At 35.2% G+C, this 24,684-nt stretch overlaps 1 protein-coding gene and 1 pseudogene across 4 annotated transcripts in view; both read left to right on the top strand.

Annotated features, from left to right (window-relative positions):
- MTDH (metadherin) overlaps positions 1–24,684 on the top strand; it is a 59,729-nt gene that overhangs the window by 14,657 nt on the left and 20,388 nt on the right. For 2 of the 4 annotated variants that reach the window (XM_059165964.1, XM_059165962.1), the window contains exons 3-8: positions 12,405–12,489; positions 13,185–13,361; positions 14,772–14,837; positions 16,233–16,469; positions 19,025–19,111; positions 21,283–21,381. In XM_059165964.1, the coding sequence (XP_059021947.1) occupies positions 12,405–12,489; positions 13,185–13,361; positions 14,772–14,837; positions 16,233–16,469; positions 19,025–19,111; positions 21,283–21,381 (751 nt within the window). The remainder of the gene's footprint in view (positions 1–12,404; positions 12,490–13,184; positions 13,362–14,771; positions 14,838–16,232; positions 16,470–19,024; positions 19,112–21,282; positions 21,382–24,684) is intronic. The other 2 variants (XM_059165963.1, XM_059165965.1) reach the window with 2 other exon arrangements.
- On the top strand, positions 1,617–1,774 carry LOC131828264 (U4 spliceosomal RNA; annotated as a pseudogene).

Here is a 24,684-nt window from a genome sequence, read left to right as displayed (position 1 = left end):
TAGTAAAAGGTTTAGATGTGCACTCTTAAGTTTTCAAATAAGATAACCTATCATACCCCATAAATGGTACATTCCTGGGATTTTATTCAGTTTTCAGTTTTCAGCGTTAGAACTGACCCAGTTTTTATTTGACTCAGTTTAGTTTGCAAGTAGGCAAAATATAAAAAACTGTTAACAGTGGGTTGTTCTGCTATGGGGGAGGAACTTTGATTTAAATCCTTTTAGTATATTAATTACTTGCCCACCCCCTTTCCCTTTTAAAACCCTACACATGGCATACTCCTTTTCAAGAAAGACAAAACAAAAAATAATCAGAGGTAGGTAAATGGTTTCTAGGAATTAGCATGCAACATTCCAGTCCTATAGAATAGTAGTATGAAATGGTTGCTACAGTTTCTTCATGCTTGCAGTTTCAAAATGTCTAAAAAACTGGCAAGATCAATTCTCCCCTTTAATCCGATACAATTGGTCTAGGGCCACTATAGCTGCATGTAGGATGGCTTAAAATGAAGGATATTTGTAGAAAAGAGTTAAATTTGTGCCTGATTTTGCCTTTGGCCGAAAAATAAATAGTAAGTGACTTATATTAGCAAATAAGGATACAGTTTCAGGATTATGAATTTACAGGATGAGTAGTTCATGTGTCTAATATGGATTTATACTTCTTCCATCTAAAGTTTATTTCTGGGTTTTCTCTCTACTAGTGAGCATTTTATGCTTGTTCTTGCTTCTAGTTCCTGAATTACCCTGAAAAATTTGTAGTTAGAATGATAGATGAATTACCATCCATTTCTGATTAATGAATCATATAGTGACTGGGTGTATGAGGATATAAAACTACAGTTTAGAGTTTATAATCATTCAGAAATTAGTGATAGAAAATAATTACAGTAATGGATATTTGTTAGTATCTGTGATATGGCAGGCACTATGCAAGGTGAGGTATGTGTATGAGTATATTTACATGTATCTAGTAGAGACAAGTTACTCAGTACCCACTGGGTGTACTTTTAAGACTTACAGAAAATTTATATGCTCCTTTATGCTCACAAGAGCACTGAGGAGGTGGTATTATACCTATCTTACAAATAAGAAACCTGAGGCATAACTTAACCAAAGCTACTAAAAAAAGTTCTATCTTCCACCCATCTGACTTCAAAGTCTGTGATTTTTACTGCTCTGTATGATTTCTGATCCTTTCATAAACTCTGCAAGGCTGATAAGGGCTCTGAGGCATAGAGGGATTTTACAGTTTCACTCATTTCATAGTTTTGTGAAGTAGGACTTGAATCCGGCTCATTCTGGTGCCAAAGCCCGTGCACTTGTGAATCACTTGATGGTACCGCCTCCTTTCAGTTGCTGTTGCTTTTTTCAGGACAGAGCTTCTGCCTTTGGTTTGCTGCCTTTTCTATTTGACTTTTTGCATAATAGTAAATGCTACAACTCATGGCTAGTGTTTCTTTTTGCCATCTGCATCTTGGAATTTACACTTTTTAACTTGTTTCAGTCCAAGAGACCTCATTTCGGTTAATTTTTTATGCTCTTGCACTGTGTATGTTTTTGTGTGTTTTAAATATATTTAAGACTTTCTATTTTTTTGTAAGATGCTTGTCGTAAGCTTTGCGCAGTGGCAGTATCGTAGCCAATGAGGTTTATCCGAGGCGCAATTATTGCTAATTGTAAGATGCTTGTCGTAGATCTACTTATAAACCTTTATATGCATTGTTGTGTATTTGTTTTCCTCTCAGAGCCGTATCTTGGGCAATTTGAGAGGTACAGTTTGCCTATAGAATAATTGCCCTCTCAGCTGTGATATTGAATATCTAGCCCTGTCACTTGAGTAAACCTCATAGAGAAAAACATTGCTAAAAACCATATATGACAAGAGTTACAGACCTTGGGTCTATAAAGTTAAAGTACAGTAGTTTTCTAGGTCTTTATTTGGCTGTGAAGGTCAGTGTTTCATTGATACTGGTCTCTAGCAGAATCTATACAGTACCGTTAGCTAGGCTGAATGCATTGTGCTACTAGATGCTGAAGGGAATAAGAAGAATGGAAGACATACTTAACCTTCAGAGAGATTGCAGTCTAGTTAGGAAATGCAAGCACAAGAAAAGATAGGTAACAAGTCTCTGAGTGCCAGATATTCAGAGGAATAAGATTATCCTATTTGGGAGGCTAGAAAAGATTGATTTAATAGGACTTTCAAGGTTGGGGGTGGTATTTCAGTAACTGGAAGTGAGGAGGCCATTTCTGGCAGGTGAGAGGAACAAATGAACAACAATCACACACTTCAGCTGGAGCAAAAGAACATATTCAGACATACTCAACAGAAAGCCCTAGACAAGTTTGGTCAGGATGGGTGAGGGTATGATAAAAATAGATGTGTTCAGCTGGCAGCAACATTTGTGAAAACAAATCAGGCTTGCATCAGTGATTATAAGGGTCTGAATTAAGATAGAAGGTTAAAAGATTGTCAGTAAGAGAGACAATAGAAACAAAAATGTGTGAAATTTGGTCACTGTCAGGTTTTTCAGGACAAAGTCAGTGGAGTCCTGCTGAAATAGTAGTGTCACTCATAAGTAATAATAAGCTCTTGCATTTTATGATGCTACAATAATACAAATATTTGCACATCTCTTAATCCAGTTGAATAACTCTTGGTTGGGGATGGAGGAGAATATAATCATTTCTTCAAATCCAGCTCATTAAAGAGTTCAGTGGATTGCCCAGCAATACATAGCTAGTAAACAACGATCCCTCAATTTTGTGCAGGCAACATTTCTCAAAGTGTGGTTCATGGACCCCTGGGTATCAGGGACCTTTTGTTGGGTCCTGGAAGACAAAACTGTTTTCATAGTAATAGAGACATTATTTGCCTTTTTTGCTGTGTTGAATTTGCATTAATGGTACAAAAACAATATTGCTAGCACAAATCATGACGGTGACACCAAACCACTAGTAGCTGATTCTTTATTGCAGTCCACTCACAATTAAAAAGAAAAAGAACGCTAGTTTCACTTAAGAGTATCCTTAAGCTGTAAAAATGATCATTATTAGTTTTATTAAATCATGACCTTTGCACACTTGCCTTTTAATTATTTTATATGATGAAATGGGAAGTATACATACAGTGTGCTGTGTAGTGAAGAACAGGGGTTGTCCTGAGGAAAAACACCCATACAGTTGAGCTGCAGTCTGGACTAGTCACTTCATCCATTTTAACTTGAAAGAAGAGCTGATAGAGAGGCCATGGTGATTTAGACTTGGGTATTGGCAGACATTTTCTCAAAAACAGTCAAGATGATCCTGTCACTTCAAGGAAAACTACATTTATTATTTATTGCAAATGACACAATGATTTATTTCCAAGTGAAAATTAGAAATTTGGAAAAGTTGTATCTGCCACCACGAGCTTGACAGCATCCCAGTGCCTAAAGACTTTCTGATGAGATCAGTTGTGATGTTAATAAATGTGATTTTTAAAAATACTGTATATAATGGAATATTTTAACATTTTAGATGTGTGTAACTCACTGAACCCATATTTTCCAAATGACCGACATTTGCATGTTACAAAGCAAGTGTAAAAGATTCATTCAAAGTGCAAGATAGACCAGTAGAGTATGGGAAAGCTCATTGATACAGATTTCATGTTGCAACAATTTTTAAGAAACTACCACTTGAGAAGTTTTGGCGTAACATTTTTTCCTTCCTCTGCTTTTTTTTTTTAAAGATTTTATTTATTTATTTGACAGACAGAGATCACAAGTAGGCAGAGAGGCAGGCAGAGAGAGAGAAGGAAGCAGGCTCCCTGCCGAGCAGAGAGCCTGATGTGGGACTCGATCCCAGGACCTGAGATCATGACCTGAGACGAAGGCAGTGGCTTAACCCACTGAGCCACCCAGGCGCCCCTCCTTCCTCTGCTTAAAGCTCCTCACGACTTCCCATTGCTTTTACTCCACAGCCTTGAACATAACCTAAAAGCCCTGCCCGTCTCTCATCCTACTCCTGAGCCTCCCTAAGCCCACACATGTTGGTTTTTTGTCTTTCTTTTTTGTTAAACAGCTTTATCCTGGATATACTGTAAAAATTTATTTTTTTGAAAGTGTAAGATTTCAGTGTTTCTGCAGAGTTGTACAGCTCTCACCATGTAGTTTTTTAACTTCTTCCTCTTCCCAAAAAGAAATCTTCTGCTCATTACCAGTCATGCCTCCTTTTCCCCTTTTCCCCTTAGCCCCAGCCCCTGTCGACACAAATCTTTGGTGTAATAGCAAAGAAGAATGCAATTATCTGAAAAAACTCTGAAGACACTCCTTTTTCCAATTACATTTCTATGTGTATGTAGCCAGATTGTCTTCATATGCTTCAAATTGTGTATCACACAGTAAAATTAAATGCAGAAGCAGGTATGCAGTCTGTCTTTTATGAAGCCAGACACTAAAGATACTTACAAAATGTAAAGCATACCACTCTTCTCAGTAAAATGTTTTTGCTATTGTTCGTATAGGTGTAATTATACAATATGTAATTAGTCTATTATTGTTTTGAAATAATATATATCCAAATAATATCTCACTTTTAATTTATAATATGGTAGATATCAGTAGGTATAATCCACATAATCAAAGGCTCTTTGACATCCTCAGTCTGTTTTAAGAGTACCCTATATCCAAGATGTTTGAGAACCACTACTCTAGGAGTGATCAATGTTTAGAAACCAAAGTAAACTTGTTCCAAGGCATCATAGATTTTAAACAAGTGTAGTATAGCAGCTCTTAGTAAAACAGAGACCACCACATTTGTGTTTTACCTTCCATAATACATCTTAGAAACTAATTTAAAACCAGGGGTTGGCAAACCATGACCTATTTGCCATGTCTAGCTCTCTGCCTATTTTTGAAAGTTTATTGGAACATGCACCCATATTTATTTACTTATTTATTGTCTATGGCTGCTTTTGTACTCCCAGCAGCAAAGTTTAGTGGTTGTAACAGAGGCCTTATAGTCTGCAGAGCCTAAAATGTTTACTCCCTGACTTTTTTTTTTTACTGAAACCCTGTTTTAAACTCCTAATATAGTCTTTTGGGTTCATTAAAATGTTTTGTTATCTGGAATGCTTTGAGTGTTGATTGTATAGGTCTTGGACTCTTGACCTTTCAGGCTCCTTGGGCCACAAAATCTATAGCTTCGAGTCTTGGGTTCCCATCCAAGGAATTAGTTTTCAGTGTCCCCTTTAAGGTGACCACAGTATTTTCTGTAAAAGAGGGAATATCTTACCAGAGAAACCTCACTTCTGCTCCTAAACTCCGACAAGTAGCAGAAATTTTTTGTCTAAACTCTGACGAATAGCAGAAATGAGATCAGAACCAGGAATTTCACACTAGCCCATCATTTTTCATGATGCTATAGTTGTATGAAGCAAGAGCGGATTGAAATACAATAAAATAATGACTTTGGGTTTGGGGGTTTTTGTTTGTTTGTTTTTTAAAGATTTTATTTATTTATTTAACAGACAAAGGTCACAAGTAGGCAGAGACCCTGGGATCATGACCCAGGCAGAGGCTTTAACCCACTGAGCCACCCAGGTGCCCCAGTGAATTTGTTTTAAATGTAATAAGATTGTTGTGAAAATGGGGTCTCCAAGTGGAATTAATTTATTAGCTATCAGAAATATGAGGCCTACATCTGGGAAAGAGTTTGGGGCTAATATAAAAGAGTTAATATGGGGTGCCTGGGTGGCTCAGTGGGTTAAAGCCTCTGCCTTCAGCTCAGGTCATGATCCCAGGGTCGTGGGATCGAGCCCCGCATCAGGCTCTCTGCTCAGCGGGGAGCCTGCTTCCCCTCTCTCTCTCTGCCTGCCTCTCTGTCTACTTGTGATTTCTGTCTCAAATAAATAAATAAAATCTTTAAAAAAAAAAAGAAAAGAAAAGAAAGGCTTCTTGTAATTTTCTTTTTAAGATTCATACAACTTGTATGGTGTGCCATAATTCATAAGCTCACACGAAACATATTTAAATAATTTAGTGGCTTAGATGATGGAATCAAGTGTACAGATATAATAGCCTAGAGGTTTTATTTTGGGGACAATGAAAGTTGGACAGATAGGGCCATAAGTAATCCAGTCTACTTTAAGACTCTTCCATTGACTAACCAACTATTAATTAAATACCTTTCGTCTGCAAGATACATTATTCTAGACACTAGGAATATAACGGTCAATAGAACAGGATAAAATGGGGCAAGGGGACAGTTAAAAACAAGCAAATATATTATTTCGTGTCAGATGGTGGTAATTGCTGTGAAAGAAGATATAACTAATCAGGGTAAGGAGAAAGAGGTGAAGTAGAAGTGTGGGCACTTCTCTGCACCTGCAATACTGTTTATTCCTTGCATTCAGGAAAATGCATCAGAATAGTAGTGAGTAAAATAGTCTTGGCTCTAGTTTTAATTACACTGCCTCCGCCACCACCACCACCGCCAGGGAAGGGGGGAACATCAGTTGCAATTCTCTCCACTTTTAAAAAGGTTTGTGACACTTTCTACAATTAATCTCATCCTTATATTGTGTCACCAAGTTAGATTAAGAATTGCTGGTATAGGGGCGCCTGAGTGTCTTAGTGGGTTAAAGCCTCTGTCTTCAGCTCAGGCCATGATACCAGGGTCCTGGGATCTAGCCGCATCTGGCTCTCTGCTCTGTCAAATAAATAATAAATAAAATCTTAAAAAAAAAAAAAAGTTCTATCAGTTTATGTTGTAGAGATGTTAGAAAAATCACAGCCTTTTTTAAAAAAAATAAGTAATAAAACCACCGTCACCATTAACAAAAAAAAAAAAAAAAAAAAAAGGCAGTTTTGACACGGTGGAAAGAGAAAAAACAAAAATCTCGGAAAACAGAATAGTTTTTGCCATAAATTAGTGGAAAAGCTTTTTTTTTTTTTTTTTTCTTTTAAGATTTTATTTATTTATTTGACAGAGACACAAGGAGAGAGGGAACACAAGCAAGGGCAGTGGGAGTGGGAGAAGGAGAAGCAGCCTTCCTGCTGAGCAGGAAGCCAGATGCGGGGTGGACCCCAGGACCCTGGGATCATGACCTGAGCTGAAGGCAGACACTTAAACGACTGAGCCACCCAGGCACCCCGAATTAGTGGAAAATCTTAACATACTAGCCACTCATCCATAGACAAAAGCATCATAGTATCCACTTAAAACCTTTAGGAAATACTCAGCATTCCTTTTTTTCAGGCTTCATTTCCTTTAACAGTCCTGACTTTGTCAACTGTGGCTTTAGATAATTATAGGGCTTTTATGTTATGTTATGTCAGTTCACCAAAATTTTAAGGACCAGTATTTAAGGACAATTAAGAAATTGAGTAAGGATTACATTTAGAATCTGGCTTCCTACCTTGGTGTAAAGAATTAATTGCAAAATAAAATCTTTTAAATTAAAATTTGTACAGTATCTCTCTTAATAGTTTTTGTCTCCATACAAATATTAAATTAGACTCCCTAAGTTGAGTTGAATTGAACACTCCTTTTTTTTTTTTTTAAATACTTCACAGTTCCTTAAACAAAATCTGCTAAGAAGCAGTTAGCCATTTCAGTAGATCTACTTTTGCTGCCAATATATACCTTTTGCTGCTCTAATAAATGTTCACTTTGGGTGTTGTACTAAAAATATTCGTTCATGTCAGGAAGGTAAAAGTAAAGGATGAGCTTATTTATAGAAGTCATTTTTTTGTCTTTTTTTTTATAAGTAGCCTGTAATTTTTTAATATTTTAAGTTCTGTGAATTCAGAAGCATATTACTTGTAGTCCTAGAACTACTTCAACATGTGCTTTTTAAGACCATTGTCTCCAAAGTGAAGTACACAGGAAAAGCCATTGGGATAAAGGAAGAAAATATTAGACTTTCTATTTATACTTAGTTTTTTATTAAATTAATCTTTATTCGTATCAATATATGGCTAGTCATTGGCATCCTCATTTGGAATATTAGAGGGTAGTAAGATGCTACATGGGCCAGATCCTGAGAACGGGAAGCGGCAATGGAAAGACTGCCCTCATTGGTTCTTTTCTCATAACATATTTTGACGGATTGCAGTTGATACGTGCTCAGCTCTGTGGGCTTCTTGATTGTGTCACCCAGCTTAAACTAGACTAACCTTCAGTGAACAGGCTGCAAAGAAGCTATAGATTGTAGTTGATGATAATGCAAATAAACAATTAGATAAAATGAGCATTGCTATTCCTACTAAGACCTCTGTCAACCACATCATCATGAGGTTAAGATGATTTAATCAGACCTGATAAGAAATTGGTCAGAAAAATTGAAATCATCAAGGAAGATTTTTGAAATAGAAACCTTGACCATGTATACTGTGACTTGAGATTTTAGCTAATTATATTCTGAAACTGTCTCAATTAGCAGGTTATCTAAGCATTCCAAATGTGAAGATTGGACCTCTGCAGTTTTATTTATTTATTTTTAAGATTTATTTATTTATTTGTTTGTTTATTTATTTGTCAGAGCAAGCAAGCACAAGCAGGCAGAGAGGCAAGCAGAGGCAGCGGAAGAAGCAGGCTCCCTGCTGAACAAAGAGCCCAAAGCGGGACTTGATCCCAGGACTCTGGGTCAAGAAGTCAGCCGCTTAGCCTAAGCCACCCAGGCGTCCCTCTGCAGTTTTTTAAAAAGATGATTGTTTATTCAGTACCCAGTCGGACAGAATTTCACTAAATATAGTTACAAATGCTTAGAAGCCACTCTTGAGGTTTCTGATTTAAAGGGGAAAAGACGTATGTGGAGAAATACTTGTTCTTTCTGCCATGGTAAAATTTGTAGAAAACAGTATGACAGTCAACCAGAACACATTCTTTCATCAGCATATACTGTTGGGTGTAGCATAAAAATGTTGCTGGTGAATTAAGTAAATCAGTAGCAGAGCAAATTGCAAATTGGAAAAATGCACAGATGATTTTGACATTACACCTAGGGAACTTGGTATATTAGATTTCAGTAATGAAATGCATGAAGAACTACTTTTGTGAGCAACTGAAGATTAAAAAATACCTACAAAGATACATTCTCAAGAAAAGATGACTTAATTTAAATTTTTTGGTGTGAAAAACTAAATAAAAGCCACTGATGGAGAGCCCACATAAACTGAAATTTAATTTAAAAAAATAAAATTTGAGGAGTAGGGAGATGAAGTTTTAGTTGTAGCACCATGCATGAAATTCATTCACTACATTATTTCTAGAAATCTATGATGGCAAAAGAGGTATAAAGCCAGACTATAAATTGGAAAATGCCCTTAATTTATAGTAAGGGCAAGGTGGGAATCATTCTTTATTCTACAAAGAAGAGATTGATTGATTATATATGTCAAAATACTTTTATAAAGCTGACCAACTTAAAAAGCAAGCCACACATTTTTCTTTTACTAAAATTCAAGTGTTTCAAATATGTTGACCTTTTTGATAATGACAAATGGTTGTCTACTTAGCAGATCTTTTGTGGAAAAATTTGTAGTTAACCTGTCCCATCAGTGTTAAGAAAATTTATTAAAGTTTTTCTGCTAATGTGTCAGAAAGTAGCTGATTTTTTTTTTAAGAAATTCATGCAACGAAGGGTATTCTGAGACGTTTACATCATTGTGTGATTTTGTTATTAAAATTGTCTATTACTTGTGAAAATTATCATATCTCCATAATTTAACAGCTCAGGAGCAGTTTCTAACAAAAATAGCGTGGCAGCCCAGGTTTGGAGCATGCTTATCAAATCCCAACTCTGACACTTAATAATTATGTGATCTTGGGGTTGGCTAGTTAACCACTCAGTGCCTCCCTTTTCTCATCTGTAAAGTGGGAATAATAGCATCTGTCTCATAGAAGTCTTTTTTTTTTTTTTTTTTTTTTTTAAGATTCAATACTTTTTTTTTTTTTTTTTGACAGACAGAGATCACAAGTAGGCAGAGAGGTAGGCAGAGAGAGAGGAGGAAGCTCAGCAGGGAGCAGAGAGACTGATTCGGGGCTGGATCCCAGGACCCTGAGATCATGACCTGAGCTGAAGTCAGACACTTAACCCACTGAGCCATCCAGGCGCCCCTTATAGAGTTATTTTGAGACTTAACTGGGTTAATTAAAAAGATCTGTAAGTGATAGCAATACAGTCACTTTTTTTTTTTTAAGCTTAAATGTTTTTAGTGAGTCCATTTGTTAAAAATGCCAGAATAAAGTAGAACCATCAGATTCAATTGCAGGAACAACTGGTACTGAGGAAGATTAAATTTTACTAGTTAAAATTCCACAAAAATCGTTGCCTACTTAAAAGATGAGGTGGAAGAATTAATGGCATGTTTTAGAAAGCATGGCCTTCATTTAAATGGATCTCTGTACCTTTGTCAGGTTTGAGGTTTAAGGTATTAAATGCATGAATTTAGAAGATTATTAAAAAATAATGAAGCAGAGACACTTCATAAGTTAGTTAAAGTTAACTAACTTTAGTTAGTTCCTGTAGGTCTGTACTGTCCAATGTAGTAACTATTTCCATGGATGGCTATTTAGCACTCTTTGTTATACGGTTTTATCAATAATTTTTTATATTAATTACATTTTGAAATAGTATTTTGAAAGTGTTGATTTACATATATTGTTAAAATTAATGTTACCTATTTCTTTTAGCTTTTTAACCTGTGTGCTAGAAAATTTTAAATTACAAGCATGACTCACAGTATATTTCTATTGGACAGTACTGCTGTAGACCAGGGGTTGGCAAACTCTGGCCCCCGAAATCCAGCCAGGTACCTATTTTTGTAAATAAAATTTTGTTGGAACACAGTTATACCTATTCCATTATATATTGTATATGGCTACTTCTGTGCTATAGCAGCAGAGTTTCTCAGTTGCTACATGTAGAAATATGTATGCCTTGCATAAACTAAAATATTTACTATTTGATCCTTTATAGAATAAGTTTGCTGACCCCTACTTTAGGCTGTAATTAACCAGTGCTCCATGTATTGTGTTTACTTAAGAGTGGCTGTGAGAGACAGACAGGAAGATGACTGCTGGTGATTGCAGGTGGGAAGAAGGTAGTGGAGAGTGACTAATAATAGGTACCAGGTTTCTTTTTTGGAATGATGAAAGCATTCTGGAATTAGATAATGATGATAAATGTATAACCTCAAATATACTAAAAACCACCAAATTGTATCTTAAGAAGGATAAATATGATATGTAGATGATATCTCAATTTTTATAAGTGGATATGAGCCTGGTTTGGTAGGTGTATGTAATAAAGCAGTACCTGAGATGTGTTACATGTTCATAAGACCATGCCAAGAAACAGGTACAAATCAACTATGGGAAATAAAAAACATGGTTTTGAATAGTTTATTATATACCCCTGTTGTCAAAGAATTTTTATTCACTGTTAAGAGCTGTCATTTATTGCTTAGACTATCATTTACTGCTTTACCCATGAAAAAGACTTACTATCTAGATACAATCTTTTTGTGTGGTAAACTTAACTTCCAGATAGTGTACAATAATACATATATGTAGCCAGTCTCAACAAATAGTTAAATGAGTGAATGCAAATTATAAATAAAGTCACTATTTCATGAATGTTAGTATTCTTCTCGAAGCACTAATCTAAGGATAGAAATCATGGCTTTATAGTTTTAATGAGCTCTTGAGAGGAGAAAATATTAGCAGAAGGGAATTGGAAGGCTATTTCAAAATATCTGTATCTTGTGTGTGTAAAGGTATTTTCTCTAATGAATTACTAACCATCTACCACATGCAAATCCTAGGTATTTTCACATTGCTCTGAAACCGACAAGATACTACCTTCTTTGTACAGTTGACTCGCTAATTTGCTATATAATAGGGTATTCCAACAATGTGCTTTATGAAATCCAAAAACCAATAATCAGTGCATCATTTTCTTTCTAAACATTAACAGTAGGTCTTTATTTTATTGTTCTGAACACATTGTGTTATAGTACCTTATTTATAATGTAAGTTAGGGCAGCATGTATCTAAGGGCACAGACTTTGGAGCCAGATAGACCTATTTCCTAATTTGACGCTACCATTTACTAACTCTTAATGTGACCCCAGACAGCCTAAGTCTCCATTTCCTCAACTCTAAAATGGGAATAATACCTTCTGTAGTGAGTTTTTTTAGGGAATGAAGAAAATGAATGCAAAGTACTTAGCATAGAGTAACCACTCAATAAATGGTAACCTCATATTATTATTGCCATTTAATGTTAAGTTTTTTAACCAAATATTAAATTTTTTGGTTGTCAGCATCATACATTTCATTATGTATCTTACTGACTCCTACCTTTTCAAAAACATAATGAAGTATTAAGTAACATTCTATTTTACTTTCAGTCAAAGAAAAATAAGAAGAAATCAAAGTCAGATGCTAAAGCAGTGCAAAACAGTTCACGCCATGATGGAAAGGAAGTTGATGAAGGTACTTGAGCAAGTGAAAGGACTATAGAAAAATTTGTAATCCTTTTTTACCATGGTACATTATATAAGAGCTGCATTTGTATCGCTTAATCTTGTATCTAGCTTTTCTTTTAATAATTACAGATTTTAATGTACAGATCTTTGACATTGTTAGAAAACACTTTTTTTTTTTTTTTTAATCTAAATTACTTAAGAATCTAATAGTGCTTTTCCTGAAGGGAACCACCTTGAGATTTAAGGTCTAGCTCAGTGTCTTGGGCAGTTATTTTGTCTTTGTTTCTTTGATTTGGACTTTTCCCCCCTCTTGTTTTTAAATACACTATCCCTAGGAAGCCCTTTATTGTCATCACCAAATAAACCCACTTGTTAGTAATTATTTATAACACTCTCCGTTCTCTCTAGCAGGATAAAAAAACATACGGAATGACTTACATTTCTCATTTTTCCTAAATCATAGATGACAGTTGATAAAAATTACCAGAATAAATAATAATGGCAGTTAGCTGCCTAAAACAGCATATTAGGACTAGAATAAATTCTTAGATTAAATTAATATAATCAGTACTCTGGGGTTTTAGCTTACTCTCTAAATTTATCATGATATCTTATGTGCCCTGTCCCATTTCCCCCCTCAAAACTACAACTTTTTGTCTTCCCCTTTACTGAATAACACTTTTTTTTCTGGGGCTATGTCAGGAGCCTGGGAAACTAAAATTAGTCACAGAGAGAAACGACAGCAGCGTAAACGTGATAAGGTGCAGACTGATTCTGGTTCATTGGATTCAACTATCCCTGGGATAGAAAATACCATCACAGTTACCACCGAGCAACTTACAACTGCATCATTTCCTGTTGGTTCCAAGAAGAATAAAGGTATATTGGTGGAACATAAGAGTCATACATCAAATCCAGCTCCTTTTAATCAGATGTACAAAATATCATTCTGTCAAAATTTGACTATTTTGAACTGCTTACATCACTGTGCTGATATACCCTTCTTCGTGAGAGCACTGTGGACCACATACTGGTTTACTTGATATCTAGCAGTGTTAATTGTTCCGTACTGCCCAATGAATGGCCTGCTAAATTAAAATTGCCTTTCTGCCTTGAGTCACATGAGAAAATGATGTTGCCTTTTTTTCTTGTGTGCGTTGCTTCACCCCAGCTCTTTTACATCTCCGTTTCTTTTAGTGGACAAGACATTTATTAAATAAAATTGTCACCAATCCTGCATGTTGGATGCTTTCATTCCAAGATGAAGCAAGCATGTTCTGGGTAGTGCAGGCTCTATCTGGACTTCTTATCACCCTGACTTTTTGAGAATGCCATACGTGTTTGATAAAGCTGGACTGGAACTTCCGAGGTTGTTGAGCTAATGTTCTTCCCAAGTATTTCAAGTGCTCACACTATCCAATACTGATGGCTTCTTAGCTAAAGCTCTTTACATTGCCATCTGCAAAGTGATACCGTTCAACTTGGGCATTGACTTTTCTTTCTTTACCTTTTTATTAATTGCCTCCTCACCCCGCATTTGTCTCCAGGCCACTTTCTTAGTCTTGCTATCTTTTACTTTTTTGCTTGAAGACTTGCTGGAATTTATTGCTTTGATATAGCAATGACTTCTATTTATGCTTTTTCACTGTTAAACATATTAGCCATGCTTTAGTGCTTCTTTCTGTTGGTGACCCTTTTTCACTGTCTTGTGCATGCCTTCCTTGCTAGGACAATCCTGTGTCGTGCTGATTTTTTGATACATTGTAATCATTAAATGCTTTTTAGTGTCAGAGAAATGGTATCTTTGTTACAGTATGTTTTCATACCCCTTGCCGTACCCCTGGCCGTATTTCCTAAGTCCTGGTCCCAAATACTGGCAGTGTTCTTTTTAAGTTGGATGTATTTGCTTCCAGGATTATTGAAAAGGCAGCTGGCATTGTTGAGAGATGGCAAAGTTGAATCCAATTACAAAGCCCCAGTTCTCCAGTTCCTATTTAAAAGAATCTCATAAACATTACAGAACAGCAGACTCCACATATACTTGAATGATTTTCCAGGTCCTATCTTGCCATTTTCGTTGACTAAGAATATGGTAACTATAGAACATAGTTCCTTAAGGACATGTCAAGTATGTTGTGAGTAACACTCTCTTCCAATATAAGAATTTAGTACTTGAAGAAATAATTTCTTAAAATTAATAAGTGAAAATAAATTTGTATGTTAACTCCTAATTTAATGTGCATAGTGGCCTATTTAGTATTAAATAAATTTTATTTCTATTTCAACCAGGTGATTCTCATCTAAATGTTCAAGTTAGCAACTTTAAGTCTGGAAAAGGAGATTCTACACTTCAGGGTGAGAGAAATTACATGTAACTTAAATTGAAGGCCCATCAGAATAGAAACTTGTGTACATGTCTCTTTCCTCACATGAATGATACAGAAGGAAAAAAAGGCTTAGAAATGATTTTTAATTACTAAAGTAACATAATCACAATCCAGAGATTTTGGAAAATGGATAAAAAGAAAAATCATTCCCACTTCTAACAGTCTTTGGTATGTTCTAGTTGTTTCTCCCTCTCCCCATATGTAATAGTTTAGTAATAGTTTTTTTTTAGTAATAGTTTAGTAATAGTTTATATGCTATTTTTATTCTTGCTTGCATTGTGTAAGCCAATAGAGAAAAGAAAGTTTTGGGGTGGGGGAGGACTTGGTTTCAATGTAAACATTTATGGGATAAAATATTTTACCCCTGTTTATTAAGGGAAGAAAATCGTTTTTAAACCTATAATTGTTCAAATTGCATTCTTAACAATATCAAATATTTTACAATAAATGGGACTACAGTCTGAAGTTATACCATGCTTCACAATTAGAAAATACATTTTATTTGCTCATTTGTGGTAAAGACTGAATTAAGTAGAGTGGTATACCTTACCTAAAAACTAAAAGTGTGCTAGTAAAATATAAACTCGGAAATGAAAAAGCACCTTCTTGTTTCAGGCTTGTTTTAATCCTGTCAGCTTCCTTTCATTCCCATGGTTCTCAATCCTGGCTATACATTATAGTCATCTAGGAAGCTTTGAAAAACGACACACTCACATACATACGTGTACCAGCATACAAATACTCTGATTTAATTTTATTTTTATTTTTTTAAATAATCTCTGTGCCCAACATGGGTCTTGAACTCACAACCCCAAGATTAAGAGTTACATGCTCTACCGACTTGAGCTAGCCAAGCACCCTTAGAGCTTCTGATTTTAATTAGTCTGGGCTGAGGCTCCAGTGTCTACTTTTAAGAAGTTTTTCAGTTGATTTTAATGTGCAGCCAGGTTTCAGAATCACTGCCTTATACTTCGTGTGTGTGTGTATACGTGTGTGTATAAATATTTAAGAAAAGAACATGTAACTAAGGAGAAGTGCTCATATTTTTAGTGGGTGAGTATTCTGAGTACAGCAGAGTATGTGCTGTTTTCCTGTTTGCTCTTTTGTACTTTCTTTGAGCAAGTCATTCTGCTGTTGAAAGCATCAGTAATATATAAAGTTCAAGCCTACTCTTAGTTTTTAAATTAAAAGTCATTCATGGTGGTCATGTCACTTTTAAGAGTTTTCATTTTTATTTTTAAAGCTCAAGCTATTTAGAGGACAGTAGGGGATAAAAGGAGTGATAAATATAAGCCAGGCAATCAGAGAAATTTGAACATATCTCAGTTTTATCAGTTTTTAACCTTCTTTTCTTTTCTTTAAGTTTCTTCAGGATTGAACGAAAACCTCACTGTAAATGGAGGAGGCTGGAATGAAAAGTCTGTAAAACTCTCCTCACAGATCAGTGCAGGTGAGGAGAAGTGGAACTCTGTTTCACCTGCCTCTGCAGGCAAGAGGAAAAGTGAGCCATCTGCCTGGGGCCAAGACACTGGAGATGCTAATGCAAATGGAAAAGACTGGGGAAGGAGTTGGAGTGACCGTTCAATATTTTCTGGCATTGGTAAGAAGTGTTGGAAATTTTTAAGTTCATTTACAGTTGCTTCTTTCTGGTACATTTTGAATTTTTGAAGAATGAAAAAAAAAAACCCATGAGTAGAAAATAGGAGTAAAGCTATACAGAACTAATAGTAATAACTAACTCATTCAAATCCTTCACATAGAGCAAAGTGGGAACTAAAAAAGTCAGTAGTAGCTTTACTTAGTGTTCTGACATACTTTTTATCTGATTATCATCCAATTATCAGTATAACTAAGGGGTATAATTGTGTGTTTTTGGTGATGTTATAAATGTAATGTGTGAGCAGACTTTTTAATTAATTTCAACAGTTTTTCTGTTGAGTTTAAGAATAATAAAAGTAGTTTACAGCATCCACTTTTATACTGTTTCACAGTCTGCAAAATGCCTTTTTATAATTAATTTTTCCTCTTTGGTTTTAAAGATACAGACAGTAATTGAGAAGTTTATTCTTGTTGAAAGCTATCAAATAAAAAGCAACTTAAATTCCAGTGTGTGTGTGTGTGTGTGTGTGTGTGTTACAGAAAAGTCCATGTTTAATATGGAAAACTAAAGAGAAGGAAAACCGCACTGTTCTCACACCACCCAGTGACAACCACTGTTTTTTAATTTTTTAATGGTCTTTTTTTCCCATGTAGTTTTTTTGGGTTTTGTTTTGTTTTTGTTTTGTTTTACATAATCTAAAATGGATATGCAATTTTATGTCCCCCCCCCCACACACACACTTAATATAGTAACATAAACATTTTCCTATTTGTATTTTATTTATTTGAAAGCCCTATATCATATAAGCATAGCATATAAATTATTCAGCTATTCCCACAATATCAAAAAAATTTTTTCTGTTTTTTAACCATTGTAAATAACATTGAATTGACTATATTTTGGGTTATTTCTTTAGCATAGAGTCTTGGGAGTGATGTTACTAGGTTTAAGACTATAAACATACAGTGCTCTATGACATGTTGACAAAGTATTTTCTAAGAGAGTAGTTCTAATTTAGCATCAGTTGGTGATGCTAAATTGTCAGCATCAATATGAGTGCCATTTATCATGTGCTGACCAAGACTGGGTATTCTTATTTAAAAAATCTTTTCTAACTTGATACAAAATACATAAATTGTTCTGGTTAACTTTTTAAAATCAGTAACGAGGTTGAATATTTTTCACAACTTTCTTGATCATTTCTATTTTATGAATTGTCTATTCATGTTCTTCGCCCATTTGTCTAACGGCCTCTTGTTTTTTTTTTTAATCAAGTTGTAATTCCTTGTATATTAAATGTACACTTTTTTCTGTTGTGCTTGTTGCAGATACTTTTGTTTTAGTTCTTTTATTTGGGAGAGTGATAGACACTACAGGGTTTTTAGTGGTTAAGTGGAAAAAACTTTCTTCCAGCGTTATTTGCTTTTCCCATCACTTTTAAATCTAAGAAGACTCAAGTTGACTATTGTCCCCAAGAAGCCTACTCTAGATCTACTGACAATTATTTTTAAGTTTGTCTTTCCTTGAAATGTCCAGAAATTGTGTAGAAATACCAAAATTTGTTTGGAAGAAGACAGTCCCTCATTCCCAGCCTCATTTTCCATAGTGAGGAAAGCAGAAATGTCTGTGCTTTAAAGCACCCTTTCATATTTAACAAAAGATCATCAGATTTTTATCAAGTAATGTTAAAAACTATGGCCTTTTCAGATATTTGCAATTTACTTATAAAAGCTACGTAGCATTTTCCTAATTAGGACATAAATTAGATGGTTTCTGCTTAGTGGTTGCTACAGATAAAATTAAGCATCAGGTTAGAGTTCCTTCCTGGGTGGATTTGTACCTTTGTTGAAATTGAAATGGAACTATATTAAATTGGGTTTATAGTGAATCTCTAAGAAAAGACTGGTATGACTGGTCTCATGGATATATATATATATTGCTTAAAATACTCATTTATGTTTGTAAGAAAGATCTTGAAAATGTTGAGGAAATAGTATAATACAGTGGAATGAGTGTGGACTAGTAGAAATGGACCTATTTGGAATGAATCCCTGTTTTCCCACATAATAACTTTTATGGAAATCAGGCTTGGTTTTTTTAACCTTAGTTTTTTTAATCATAAAGAAGTCCAATGTATGAACCTCCTATTTTAATAGTTGTGAGGATTGGCTGTAATGAATGTCAAGTACCAAGTGCAGTGCCTGGCTCCAAGTTGTAGCATAATTATGGTAAATAATAAGGTAGCTTGCTAAAGTGGAGAAAGACATAGGCTTTGGAAATCAGCTTAAGTTCCAGTCATGGGTCAGCTGTTTTTTGGCTGTCAGAAAGTACCTTAACTACTCTGAAATTGTGCCTAGCAGGCTTACACTAAGGATTAGTGTTTGGTATGAAGAGCTTGGCCTATAATAGACATCCAGTAAATAGAAGCTATTGCTGTATTGTCCTAATTTCTAAGGTTATCTTTAAATATTATTATCATAGTTTAAATCTGTACGTATCTTTCAACTTTTCTTTTGCAAATTGAAGGTTCCAAGTGACGTTCTTTATTTTAACAGCTGCTTGGTCTAGTGTGGATAGGGGAATGAATACCTCTGAACAGAATTCTTCTTTTGCATCTCTCACACTTAACTCTGCTGTTTCTGGTATGTGAAAACAGTCTTTCATTTAGTTAACAAAAGAATTTCTGTTTAAATTCTTTTTAGCTCATGCTATTTGAAAAATAGTCAAGTACTGCTATCAACATAATATATAAAGTAGCAGAGGCCTTAATAAAAGGGAAGAAAAGAAGACCTAAATTCTTAAATATAGGTGGCTTGGTTCCTTTCTCTTGTGAAGATAGTTAGATTCTGTGGCCTAACATTACTGAAAGTTCTTTGGCACACAGACAAATAAAAAGAGAAGGCCTTCCCTTCAGGCTCATGATACTTTTCTGTTACTAGCGTATTTCTACCGTACTTCTGCTTGCAATTTCTATTTTTACCTTTACTCGTTATGAGTTTACATGTAAGCCTTTTAGGTTATATAGACCCTCACATAATAACTCTACTTAGAGTATCTGTTGATTTAGAAAATACAGTGTTACTAATAATCTGTTATCATTTCAGCATTACTTAAATGGAGGTGCCTTTTATTAATCATAAAGAAGTCCAATGTACTTAACAAATACTACATAAATGTGGGAGGTGTTTAGCTTGTAACCTTTTGTTCACTGTGGAATTCATGGACCCAGTTTACTAATTAGGTAGCTCCACAGTGTCTGGAGTCACTAGAATGAGAGGTCAGCAGACTTTTTCTCTAAGGGCACAGTAATAAGTATTTTAGGCTTTGTGGGCCCTGCTGTCTCTGCGGAACTACTTAGTTCTGATACTATAGCCGGAAGGCAGCCAGAGAGAATACATGAACAGATGGCTGTGTCTGGTTTTGAAATACTATTCTTTCGATTTTTTTAAAGTCATTTGTAAATATAAAAACTGATCATGGCTCATGGGTCACACAAAAAGGGAGTGTTTGCATTTGGCCTGTGGGTCGTAGTTTGCCAACCCCTTGCTCTCATAGACTACATTTCAGTTCCAGAGATAGGAATTAATTGCCTTTCATTTGATGACTTGGCATAGCACAGATGCTCTTCTCTTCATATATTCAGGGAAAGAGAAAGCAGCATGGGCTACTAAGGAAATAGCAGTAATGTTACTCTGGTGCTTATAGGCAGCTAATATGCTAATAATACATGAGTTTATAGTGTTATTCTACTTGTTTAAATTTATATTTAAAAATATGTAACTATTTTAAGTGTGTAACAAGCCATTATATTAGTGGAAGGCTGGTAAGATCATCTTTAACCAGGTGAAAACGTGTAAGTTAGGAAGGACTTTTATAAGAGGTCATAATTGTATATAAGTCTTTTATGGTAACTGGTTTTCTTAACCATTTCTTTGTATCAGTGGCTCTGAATCCAAAGTGAGTATCAGAGTCTCCCAAGGATTTTAGTACATGTGGGAATTCTGATTCAGAAGGTCTGGGGTATAGGTATCCCTGAAGGAGAATTCCTGCTTTTATGTTTGCATTCTAAAATGAATTTATAGCTGTAGAACAAGGATTTTTGACCTGGTACCGATGAATTTTTGTGCCCCCAAAATTATCTGCAAAATTTTGTGTAAGTTCTGGACAGTAGTCCGTCACAGCTTTCATCAGATTCTAAAGACTGTGTGACCCCATTCTCACCCCACCTCCTCCCCAAAAATGAAGACAGAAGGAACTTAGAAGATAATAGTCTCTTCTCTTTAAGTGCACCTGAACTTAACTTGATCTCTAAACCACCAGCTTCCCTTCCCTCTGTCTCACCTCTCTAGATAATCATGTTTCTTTAACTTTTTCTTAGGCAGAACATTCCCGCAAACCCAGGTATTTTCTAGCTCTCTCTTAAGGTTCTCTCAGGTTATAGGCATATCCTGAAACATTCAGGATTTCTTTTATGCTTTTTTATTTTTCATTAAGAAAAAAATAAAAGAACTTTTTTTCACCTTGAAATTTGTAGATTATCAGTTTAAAATAGGTATTATAAAAGACTAAATTTAGTGGATTGATACTAAGGACAATATATACTATCCAATCAGTTAATTCAATCAAGTGATTATCATGCTTAATCTGAAATTACTCTCAATTCTACTTTTCCTTAACTCTTTTTCTAATGTCTGAATTTTTCCTTTTAGGGGAAAAAAAAAATTAAACTCCGTGTACAAAGTATAGAACTATTGTTATAAAGCATCATTAGAAAATTCCATTTTTAATTTTATTGCATTCGTTTTCATTTAAGGGTCTACTGCTGAGCCAGTTTCTCATTCTACCACTTCTGATTATCAGTGGGATGTTAGCCGTAATCAACCCTATATCGATGATGAATGGTCTGGGTTAAGTATGTCCTTTTAAAATTATGTTTTTGTTTTTGTTTTTTCAGAATTTTCTTTCTAGCACCCTAAATTCATGCTTTATGTTTTAATTTTAATCCTAATTTTCACCTCTTAGGCCATAGTAATATAATTTAATACTAAATGTGTATACTACTTGTAAACTGATGATTGAATATCTGTAGAATTTAAATTTATACTTTTTGTGATTGAGGCAATATTTAAACATGATGTTTTCTTATAGTTGTTCTGTAGTTTTTATTTTAAATTTTTTTGTTTTAAATGAATGTTCTGCTTCTCTTAATTTTAGTCTAATAGAATGAATATAACATATAGGAATGGCTTTCAATTTGTGAGGTAATGCAAGTTTCGTATTATAAAATCATTTTCTTAGCCTGATTCCCACTGGAATCTTAGGAAGGTTAAAAACAAGAGTTAGTTTTTTGTTGTTGTTGTTTTTGTTTTTTTTTAAAAAAAAAAAGGAAGAGAAAAGAAGATGGATTTTATGTTCAGAGAACTTACACCATCTTCACCTTAAAAAAAACACAACTGATAAGATTTTTTTCCCCTGCAACTTCAAACCTCAAAATGTACTCCTTTCTCAGAATTTTTACAGCCATCCTTTTATTTATTTAGCATTTGTTACCTTGTGAACTTCTCCACTGTTTGGTCAGCATGTGTGGGGGTAGAAATTCTTGAAGAATATCTTGTGTTTCTTCAAGTAGAGTTGAAATGAAACTCTCTAAAACTAGGAACTTCCCATTACTCCTGGAACCTCAGTACCTAGTGCAGTGCTTTATAAAACACAGGTGTTCAGTAGTAATAATGATAAGAAAAGCAAATAGCTGACTGTACCAGGCACTGGTCTAAGTCTTGTGCATTTTATTAGATTATTTTAATGGTTACAGCAGTTCTACGAGGTATCTGTGTTTTCCCCACACTTTCCAGATGAAGAAACTGAGGCAAAGGAAACTTACCTAACCCACACACAGCTAGTGGAGGAAATGGTATCAGACTTGGGTAGTCTGACACCAGAGTTCATGCTCTTAAAATCTCACCACATGGTCCAGCCTTAGTGATCATTGTAATCACGGAGGTAAATTTGCAATGCAGTACAAAAAAGTAGTCTGTGGACTACTTAGTCTCTACACATTCACTGAAGCACAATTCTTGCAGATTTAAGGAAGTGAGCTGGAAAGGGTAGATGAGGCCATAAAAAGCCTTGAATTGCTGGCTAAAGATTAGGGAAGTGGGGTTGGCGTGCTACCTGGGAATGTATTTCCTACTTCTAGTCCTTACTTTAATACATAGTACCTCCTATGGCTTGGACTTCAGCACTTACCTTGGAATCTGGATAATTGAGCTGTAAGATGGAGCAAATAATCTGTCCTATCTACTTCTGTAGATCGTTGTGAGGTTTTAATGTGGTAATGAATGAACATCAAAGCTTTTTGCAGGGCGCCTGGGCTAAGTGGCTTAAGCCGCTGCCTTCAGCTCGGGTCATGATCTCAGGGTCCTGGGATCAAGTCCCGCATCGGGTTCTCTGCTCAGCGGGGAGCCTGCTTCCCTCTCTCTCTGCCTGCCTTTCCGTCTACTTGTGATTTCTCTCTGTCAAATAAATAAATAAAATCTTAAAAAAAAGAAAAAAAGCTTTTTTCAGATTAAACAGTACCATGTAAATCCCTAAGGTATTACAGGATGTGAAGATAACGATTATGGGGGAAAAAAGTCTGTACTTTGGGAAGAATGGTCAGCTTTGTGCAGAATAGAATTGAAGAGCGATTATAGGAATGCTAGAGAAGAGCAGCGAAGCAACTGGGGGCTGAGGCGGAGAACATCCAAGCCATCAGGGCTCTAGGTTTCCCTGCCTGCACAGAGTAACTCCACTTTTATCCATTTTAGAGTTCTTAATGACATGGAAAACACGATTGGCTGCTAATATAAAAGACTGAAGAAAAAGCATGTATCCACAGGACACTATTGCAAAATAAAAGTATCAGAAACACTGTCTTTCAGTGGTTAGGCTGTTGGAAGTCTTTTAAGTCCAAAGTCTCTGTTTTAACCTCATTTTTCTCTGTGAATTTTATTTTTTGTGTTATCATCTTTAATGTGGCTAATTTTGATACTCCATGAACTTAATTATTCCTTCTAAATTTACAAGATGCGTGACTCGGTATTTGAGATAACTAATCCACAGAGTATGTATATGTGTGTGTGAATGTACACACATACGCTAGCTTTACATATAATAGTGTGATCTGATTAAGATACTGACCATCTGGTTTGAGGCATAAACATCATTACCTGACAAAAAGGCATTGAATTTACCCAAATGCTTGAATATAAAGTTGATTCTAAACTACAGAAGATAACATTTTTTTAATTCATTTTTTAAGATTTTATTTATTTATTTGACAGAGAGATAGAGAGCACAAGTAGGCAGAGCAGCAGGCAGAGGGAGAGGGAGAAGCAGGCTCTTCACCAAGAATGGAGCCCGACATGGGTCTTGATCCCAGGACTCTGGGATCATGACCTGAGCCAAAGGCAGCCACTTAACCGACTGAACCACCCAAGTGCCCCAAGATAACATTTTTTTAAAGAGAATGTTGATTTTATTAGTTGTCTTGATCTTTGTAAAGGAACAACATCATCATAACCCCTGTAACAAGTCCGATTTTGATAGGATTTTGTTTTTGTTGGCACACCAGAGCGAATGAATTTGCTGCAGCATAGTTAAGGGGTTGAGAGCAAGCGTTTGAGGACCAACTGCTTGGGTTTGAATACTTAGCCTTTACCCTTAGACAGGTGCGTAGCGTGGTCATTGTATGCCTCAGTTTCATCATTTGTAAAAAGAATACTACTTCTCCCACAGCTGTGAGAGAATTAAATGATAAAATATATATATAGCACCTAGAACACTGCCTGATTATACAGTAAATATTCAATCAGTGCTATGGTGCTATTGATATTCTTCTGGGGCAACATTTGTCTACTCAGTGGAGTAGTACTGTCTGAACACTAGAGTCTTTCTAACATAATTGTTTTGTTGAATTAAAGTTAATACTAAAATAAGTTATGACCAAAAACGACTGACAGCCATTTTTTTTAACTGAGATAAAATAAGTGATTAGCTATGAGATGCTTAAACCTAAAACATTAAAGTCCCTTACCATTTTGAAAAGACACTAATACAGCTGTTTGAAAAGATATCTGCATACCAATAGGAGAGTTTTGAGAAATGAAAAGTTAATCTGTTTATAAATGGAGAAAACTATCCAGTGAATTAAACTATACTGCATAGTTTCCTTAAA

This window comes from Mustela lutreola, chromosome 3 (genome assembly GCF_030435805.1).
Source record: "Mustela lutreola isolate mMusLut2 chromosome 3, mMusLut2.pri, whole genome shotgun sequence".
Classification (NCBI taxonomy): Eukaryota; Metazoa; Chordata; class Mammalia; order Carnivora; family Mustelidae; genus Mustela; species Mustela lutreola.
Note: the sequence above shows the minus strand (reverse complement) of the source record. Positions and strands in the feature narration are given on the sequence as shown.